The sequence below is a fragment of the Balearica regulorum genome, chromosome 1, assembly GCF_011004875.1.
Source record: "Balearica regulorum gibbericeps isolate bBalReg1 chromosome 1, bBalReg1.pri, whole genome shotgun sequence".
Taxonomy (NCBI): domain Eukaryota; kingdom Metazoa; phylum Chordata; class Aves; order Gruiformes; family Gruidae; genus Balearica; species Balearica regulorum.
Genome location: NC_046184.1, coordinates 121,489,144 through 121,498,098, shown reverse-complemented (window position 1 = coordinate 121,498,098; position 8,955 = coordinate 121,489,144). Strand labels below are relative to the sequence as shown.

General features: G+C 41.9%; 1 protein-coding gene across 5 annotated transcripts in view; it reads left to right on the top strand.

Annotated features, from left to right (window-relative positions):
- Positions 1 to 50: 50 nt before the first annotated feature.
- The window catches only part of HSF2BP (heat shock transcription factor 2 binding protein), a 45,676-nt gene continuing 36,771 nt past the window's right edge, over positions 51 to 8,955 (top strand). For 3 of the 5 annotated variants that reach the window (XM_075773172.1, XM_075773179.1, XM_075773154.1), the window contains exons 1-3: positions 54 to 121; positions 2,435 to 2,585; positions 7,475 to 7,578. In XM_075773172.1, the coding sequence (XP_075629287.1) occupies positions 86 to 121; positions 2,435 to 2,585; positions 7,475 to 7,578 (291 nt within the window). In that variant the 5' untranslated portion in view covers positions 54 to 85. Of the gene's footprint in view, positions 122 to 2,434; positions 2,586 to 5,783; positions 5,927 to 7,474; positions 7,579 to 8,955 lie in introns of those variants that run through there. The other 2 variants (XM_075773163.1, XM_075773190.1) reach the window with 2 other exon arrangements.

Genomic DNA, 8,955 nt, shown 5'->3' with positions numbered 1-8,955 from the left:
GGGGTCAGTGACGTGGCGTGACGCTAGAGGCACGCCCTTTCCGCCCTCGCTCCCTCCCACGAGGCTGGCGGCAGCCGGTGGCGCGATGCGGCGCCGAGCCGGCCTCGCTGGCGACGCGCAGGTAGCGCCGCGGCCAGCCCGGCCCGGGGGTGCGGGGCTGGGTCCAGCCCGGCCGCGGGACCGCCCCTGCCCGCCCCGGGGTCGGGGTGTGGGGGTGACCCCGCCGCGGGGGTCGGACCCCCAGAGGGAGGAGGCGGAGGCGGGGGCTGCGCTGCCCGCTGGGCCTCGCGGTGCCCTGAGGGGGGCGATGGCGGGGCCTGCGCCCCCGAGCTCCGCGGGGGGACGGGGAGTGCCGGGCAGGGCTGGCGCTGGGGTCACCGTCTAGTGCGGCGGTGGCGGCTCGGGTGGGCTCCTGCCCGCAGCGTTGTCTCGTAATACGCCTGCGGGCGAGGATGAGGGGCTGTCCCCTTGCAAGGGGGGAGCGTCAGGGGCGCCCTGGGCTGGGGGGGGGGGAGTGGAAACAGGGCTGGTTGCGATCCTCTGCTGGGTGTTCCCCGCCAGCTGGGGCTCTGCCCGCTTCAGCGCCCTGAAGGGGGGATTCGGATCGTGCAGGTCGTGAGCTAAGGTCCCCAAGTAACTAACTTGCCCGTTGCACAAGAGGCCTCCGAAGTCTCAAGTCAAATTTCCTACATCCAGTCACCTGCAATTACTGTCAGGGGCTGGACAGAAAACTATCGTTCCCCATTCTCTGTAGTTGCTTTTAACGTACTATTGTTGGGGGGGGGAGATGTTGAGTAGTTGCTAAAAGCAGAGAAAATAAAACTTCTGTATTGGAACTACAGTATTGCAAAGAGCTGCATTTACCGTGGGAGCTACAAATGAGAATGTTCTCCTTTTCGTATATTTCATAATCTCAGTCCCAGTACTTCAGCAGTGGGTTTTGTTTGAAGTTAGCTTCTGCTAGTGAATAAAGCTATTCTCATGCCTGTACCAAATTGTGCTCCGTAATTTTGAGCAATACCGAATTGTCTCTGTCCTTCCTGTTTGCTGACATGCAGATGGTATTGTTCTGTAGAGTCCTGTTGCCATGTGTTCATTCCTTATTTTCTTGAGATCTAAATAAGTTGTATTTTTCTTGAATCATGTAATGTGATGGTACTTGGCCATACTAACTTTGCCAGAAACACTTCCTAAATGCAGCTTAGAGCGTACAATTCAAGTGAAAAGTAAAATCTTTCTTCCTTACTTTATTGTGGCTCTGATGCCTCTGAACCAGAAAGCTGGAACTGGCCCTTTCTGTCCCTGCAACTATCTGGATTTGATAAAAGAGAGAGTAGGAAGCAAAACTGAAAGGAAATGTTTAACCTGAGGAAGTAGGGAAGCAGAAAGAGAGAGTTGTAGGAAATTATTGGAAAGGATAGAAATGCCAGGGTGGCATTGTCTGTACCTGTGGTAATGACCTCAGTTTGTCTTGTGCAGCTGGACTCGAGAAGACTGTGGGGATGGCATGTTTTGTACCTTTAGGAGATAGTTTCTTGTGTTGTTCTGTCGTACCCACTCCTTTCTGGAAGAAGGATATGTGATACATAAAGGATCTCATATTTTCTGCACCATTCTCAATGCAGTGCAAAATAGTGCTAAGATATGTTATAATTTTGCTCTGTGAGAATAAATTAGATGATTAATGTTTTAGGCAAGGAAGTTGAATCTTTAAGATACAGCAGTGTGCACATGTACATACATCAGAAATTGGAATTAAGGAGTGTTTTGGTACAGAAATTTCTCTATAATTTTAAAATTAATGCACATTCTCTTGGGCTGTGGAATCAAAGTTATTTTATAGCAATGGCTTGGCACAAGAGGAAACTAGTAAACAATTTTTGTCTTAACTTGGGATTAAATTACCTTTATGGGGGATTGGGTTGAAAATAGTTTTTGCTTCTCACAAAGATGAATTATTTTGAAAAAATACAATCTCTTTTAAAAGAGCTATTGTAATTTAGCAAGGTAGCTGAGGATCTTGCAGATACTTGAATTAATTAAACTGAGTTACATTGTATGCTTTTAAACAGTCTTGAAACAATAACTTGGCATATGCATAGCTGTTCATGTTTTAAAACGTGAACTTTAATTTTTACAGCATTCTGAGCTATGTTGCACACACTTTAAGTGAAGAAACAGATGCACAGAGGTAATGTGATTTGCTTGAGGCCAGAGTGGCAAAAATCAGATTATAGTCAAAGAGTTTGTCTCAGAGACTGCTGGGTTTAGTTATTACTGGATAGTTCTCTTTTAAAAGGTTATGAATTTCTGAAATAATGTAATACAGAGGAATATTTTTGTCTGAAAGAAGGGATTCAGGCAGAAAAGCACTGCAAGACTGTAATGGTGTGTTTGGTTGGTTGTTGGTTTGTTTCCTTTCTTTTTATTTCAGAAGACTGAGACCAAAGAGGAATTTGTTAAAGTTAGGAGGAGGGATTTGGAAAGGCTGACAACTGAGGTTATGCAATTGCGGGATTTCTTACCCAAAATACTAAATGGGGATATCCTGGGGACATTCCAGAAACTGGATGCTATTGAATCAAGTGAGTAGTACTATGTTACAAGCTATTCTAGTTTCTGCTGAAGCTACTTAGAACAAACTGTTGTGCCTCTATGAATAATTGTAGAGTTTGTGGAGGTATTCCGGATTAAAATATGATGTTCAGTGACTGCTTCACTAAATGAGTCTGTTTGTAATGAAGAAAATTACTGCATTAGAAATAATTAGACATGTCAAATTAATCTTTACAAATATTTTACTGTGGATAAAAACATATTTAGTTTAGGCAATAAGGGAAGCTGTATCAGGAGAAAAAAGTGATTCCTTCTTGAGAAAAGGTGAAAGCATTCTGTTTTTCAAAATGTAGCTCTAGATGCACAGCAAAAAATGTGGCAAAAGCTGTGGATAAAAAATTAAATTTAAAGGAGGAGCTAATATTGTTGTATATAGCTTGTCTTGTTTTTTAGCTTGTATGCTTTTATTGCCATTAATATTCATAATAAAAAAAAAAAGTTGAAGACTGACTCTCTGTTATAAAGGTCTTTTTACTGTTGTCTCCAAAGTCCAGTTTTTCAGTCTTGTGATTGTCCGTGCATTATCTTTTCAACAATTGCACCACTCCCAACCTGCCATCAGGACCAAATCTGAGTCAGCTCCATCCCTAAGGCCTGTAGCTTACATACAGCAGTACAGTTCACCTGTCCTCCTGGAACTGGTTTTGTCTGAAAAGACATCGGACAAGCACTGAGACAGATTATAGAGAGTGTATCTCTTCTAGAATTTCAAGTGATTAATTGAAAATTAATTTGCAACAGCTAGCTAAGAAAGAGTAAGATAGAGCCTCCAGGCCTGTCTCTGATACCAAGGAGATGCTGGGACAGAGCTTCCAGCTGCCTCAATGATCCACTCTTTGGAAATATTCTTCCATGCCATCAAATCCTAACAGAGATGGGGAGACCGTACCACCTCTCCTGCTGCCAGTCGGGACATCGTCTGTGTCACAAGAAGTGACGTAGGATCTGGAAATGTCCTCTTTGTGCTATTGCAGGGCATCAAGGACTGTTTCCAGTTGCATTAAGTGTTCAGGACCATCAATTAGTCAGATCCTTGTTGTACCTGCTTTTATCATTGCTCAGTCTCAAGATTTCTCTCTCTGATCCTTCTTACACTCCTTGTGCCAGGCATCAAAGAGACACTGTTAGGGCCGTTCAGCAGCAGGTTTGTGGCATCAACTTGGGGTTTTTAAGACTGACTTTCAAGTGTTCTGCTGGCTAGCCAGCACTGTAGATCCTTTGGAGGAGTACCTGAAGCCGAGTCAGCCTTTGAACTCTCTTGAGTATATCCCTGCAGTGGAGATTTCTCTTGCAGCTGGTGAAGTTGTTTAAATACTTATTCAGGCTCTTGCCATTGTTTGCCCCTACTGCTGGACAAGTCAAGTGGTGATTTTTGCTACTCCAATCTGCTCCTACCTCTGCAGCATGGAATAAGGTAGACTGAAAGGAGGGTTTGGAGCATACAGTTCATAAAAGGTTGGACGTCACAGGGACACAAGCAGTCTTCAGTCTCAGAATGGGGAGCTCTCTGTTGCCGTTTATTAAATACAGTCTCCTGATGTTGGCGTATGAAGCTTACAGGTGTCCTGGCAGCTACTAGAGATGTTTTTTCACGTTGTTCTTACAGAAGCCTAATGGCTATTTGTACATCTCTCTAGACTTTCATCAGCTATTGTGGTTTTCTAGGTATTGTAAACATGAACTGGTTAGCAGGTTCTAATGCTCCTCAAGAAGTGCACGTTGCAGTCACAATCTTTCAACACCTCTGGCCCATTCATTGGTGAGACTGATGCAGTCTTGAATAGCTTTCAGAAGCCTTGAGATCTTTGCACGTCTTACTTGTATATCTAGGTCAATAGGGATACCTGTTTGCTGTGGGAGCAAATCTGAGATCTCAACTGGCAATGGTCAATGCAACCAACACCTGCTTTTCAGGCTGGTGTCAGGGTCTTCGCTAACGTTTTTGCCAGGATAATTGTTCATTTCAAAAAGAAAATTATGCTTTGTTCTTAGTAGCCTCCTCAGGAAGGGTGTTTGGCTTCGGGAATCTTTGGCTCCAACAAATTTTCTGTATTATTATGTGTATGTTTAGAATCATAGAATCATAGAATGGTTTGGGTTGGAAGGGACCTTAAAGATCATCTAGTTCCAACCCCCCAGCCATGGGCAGGGACACCCTCCACGTTGCCCGAAGCCTCATCTTGGCTTGAACTTCGTCTACTGGGGAAATGTTGAAAATTGCATTTAATGTTGATCTAGCATTGGGATCAGTAGAATTGGAATCCCATCACTTGTTGGCGTTCATTGTAATTCTACTCATTTCTCTACCTCCCAGAGGTTCAAGATTAAATCTCTGGTCCAGAAAATCTCCTGATGTGACCTGCAGCATGAATGAGAGTGAGCCTACCTGATGAGGCCTGAAATGTGGGCCTCCTTTCGTTGTGCCCATTGCCTTGTTCTGCTTTTGAGTCTGCTGTCTCTCTCAGGGGCAAATGCCACTTCTTCCCAAAGGCCTGTTCACCACTGCAGGGGTAAAGTTATATGTTTTCAGGTTGTATAACGATGCCATTTCATATTTCTCGCTCATCCAAGTTGACAGTGAAAGCTGCTGCTTCTTCACTTGGTGGAGGTAGACAGTCTGAGCCTCAAGATTTTAGTGTCAAGAGGAAACGAACTTTCTTGCTGGGGGTTGGGACTTGTAGTCAGTGGGAGAACCTGTTTGGCTTCCCTGTGTTCTGCTCAGGACCACTGTGTGCAGGAGTTGGCAGCACAGCTGCAGTCTTTGGTGTCAGCAAAGCGTCTGCTGCTGTGTGCCAAGAGGCTGTCAAATGTCAGGACTGGTGCGTGCAGCCCTGAATTCTCTTCGTAGCAAAGGTGTGCACAGCTGGGAGAGCTGACTGGGCATAATAGGGGGAGTTGCCAGGAATGAGACGCGTATGTAGATCTCTCTTCATCAGCTTCCAATATTACTCAATTTTTCCCTCTAGAATGGACCCAGTTTTCCTTGACATAAAACATTATGATACTTTAGAGGAGGTTAACACATGTATCTTTTTATCTGGAGGACTTCAAAAGGTACAGACAGCGTTGTACTAACACTCAATAAATACTGTTCCCCTTCTCCTGGCTCAGGTTTGGTTCCAGGACGTTTGAAGTCTGCCAGTGAAGGATATGGCATCTGTGTGTGTCTGCTGGCAGTGCTGATACTGGTTTCAGGGTGGATCCATCCTCTTGAAGGCTGGTAGTAATTCTTCTCGTTCAGGAGAGCTTGTTTCCTTGCAGCAAGAGAGATTTTCACTGGGAGTTGGGTTCCACTGGATGTACTTACCTGGTAAAGATAAACAGGTTCTTGGTCTGCCATCGATAAGCAGAGCATGCCCTACTCTGGCTCAAGTCATCTTTCTGTCAAGTACTTAAGACTTAACACCCACATAGTAATAGGTCCATGGGACTGAATCTTCTTTAATTGACAGAAGAAAGTTTCCTGCCACTGACCAGAGTTGTTCCTCAGAAACTCAATGAATCCATTCCCACCTTCATTCTTTTCCTTTGGATTGCAGGTTGAAAAGAACTGAACGCTGGGAGAGCACGCCCTGGCACGTTTGTGTGTCCTAGGAGTGGACGCTTGTGTTGCATCTTTGGTTTCTGTTAAAAAGTCTCAGTGTTGATAGCTTAGAATCATGCAAGAGCTGAGTGGAAGTATGTTCCACCATTTCAGAAAAGCTATTTGTGGCTAGATTATTTTCTTTTATACCTGCTACTCAAAGCAACATGTATATATTTGAGATGGTAACATTTTGTCAATTAGGACCAAAAAAGAAAGGAATTTATTTCCAAATAACATAGCATTACTAAATAAAATGCCAGAATCCAAGGTCTTTGGACAATAAGGGCTTTTTTTTAAAATTATGTTATCTTTTTATGATTGAATTTGATATGCTCTTTGGTAAATACATTCAAAAATACTGACTGCATGTAAGGGGAAGTATTTGAAGTGTGTTAAGCCATAGACCATAATCTCATGATCAAGGCTATGGTGCTCGAAGTAGAGTGTAGCTTGTTTTTAAGCTAAGCAAAATTACGGTAGATGCTCTTTGGACATTATTTTTTGAAATTACTTAAATGTGTTTCCTTTTTTCAGTATAAACACTAAACATCCAGAACTGTGTTTTTTGAAGTAAAATACAATGCACAACAATTGTTAAAATATCCTTCAACGTGATTTTTTTAAAAACAGACATCATGAGCCTGAAATATAATGCTTTTAACTTCATCAGAGATTAATTTTTTAAGGGAATTGTAAAATTTGCATGTCACTGACAATAATGTTCAAATAGTTTATAATGTCTTATAATACTTCATAAACATTAATTTAAAATGTTTGGAGTAGTTGCATTTCATTCTTATTATTCATATAATTTATACTTTATATAGTGAAACACTTGCTTTTGACTGATCTTGATGTTCTTTTTCTTAGATTCTCATTACACTTGCTGAATTTCAAAGATACCAAACATGAAAACCATCATGAAAAAAACAAACAAAGCAGAGCATTGAGTAAATTTTTAAAAATCCTTGAGGAGCTGCAGCTCAGTTCCAGACTGGCATCTTATTGGCACGCAGTATTTAACAGCTAGTTGTGATTCTTTCAGTCTTTCCCTGTTTTAAATCAGAAACATCATGTTCGTTTAGTTTCTTACCAGAACTGTTGAACTGTGGCAAGTGGCGATATGGCAGTGTAGCCACAAGGAGGTGGTCTAACACAAGCGAATGTTAAAGCACCTCATTAAAGTTGCATTTTAGTGGTTTCTTTTTTAGTTTAGTGCAAGCCTGTTGGTTGTAACTTGTTACTTCGTTTATCTGATTTATCCTATCACAGACATGGAGAAAAAGGAGGAGGAACTAGAGCAGCTGAAAATGGATTGTGAACACTTCAGAGCCCGTCTGGAAACAGCCCAGGCAGATTGCATGAGAGAGAAGAAGGTAGATTTGCTATGAGAATATTGGTATCTGTATACTTGAGTTTTAATAACAAAAGCAGTAATGATCAATTTTTCACGTTCATGTCACAAAATACATCCTTGGCCTGAAAAAAATATCTGAGATTTCTATTCATATAGTCAGGTGATGAGTAAATTACCTACAAGTTCACAATTGATGGGGTTTTTTCTCCTTGGTATTTCTAGAGCAAAAAGGTCAATATTACAACTAGTCAAAATATAATACGATACAGTACCAAAAATTATTCAGTGTGTGCAAACAGAGGTACCGACTGACAGTTGATCTCCCGCTTAGGTACCTAACTCTTGCATAATGGCGTAGATCTCTCTTAACTTCCATACTGTGTGAGGTGCCGTTTTATGGGGTTGCATTACGGGCTTCTTAGCAGGGTTCGTTTTGGTGTCTGTAAAGTTAAAAATCAGCAATTAGCATTTTGTTTATGTTAACATGTTGAAGTGAAACATCAGGTGTTCAGGAAGATTGTGGTGTGGCTGGCATCAAAAAGTCCTTCACAGAATCAGTTCTTCTGAATTTAATATAACTATAACATATTTTCAAAGAAGTCAATGTGAGCAACACAATGTACAAAATGAAACTGGTCTCTCTTGGCTTGCTGTAAGCTGTGTACCTTTGTTTAGTTTTAATAGTCTTTCTCAATGCACCTATTGATCCAATTGCCATGTACAGCTGTGAGTCAAAGAACAATTACAGGGATCCTTTCGCTCTGTCAATATTGTATTTGGTGATTATGAGAGGCGAGATTCTTAACAATGAAGGAATTCTTAACAATGAAGGAATAGCAAAGACCCTGACTTCTCAGACTGTGGGTCTTCTGTGAAGCCGTTGGGGTTCAAATAGGATCACACACACTAGTGACTTAATTTCTGAGGGGTGCGGGTTCTAGAGTTAGCATCTGCCAGCCTTGGGGTTGCACAATGACAGATGAATCTACAGAAATTATTTCTTTTTTGAAAAGGAATAAATGAAGAGTTCAGACATGCAGTTTTAGGGCACATTTGCTTGGACAAGTCATTCTGGAATAAAGTTTGACTTGGATGTAAAGTGTGATGGAATAGTTGTCTATCTAGGTATTCCTTACTTCAAAATAAGTATCTTCTGGGATAGGTATTGCGGTTCGGCTATAGGTACATGGTTATTTTTGCTGTGCGCCCAGATATTTAGTTGTATAAGCATCCAGGATAAAATCTCTGTAAGATTTAATGTTGCTGCTTTAGATATTAATGAAGTGGGTCCCACCCTTTATTCTTGTTAACATGACAGAATAAATGGCAGGTGATTTAGGTTTGTGATTTCTTTTGGACGAAAGTTTTTCTTAAAGCATGGATGGTTTACTAAGCA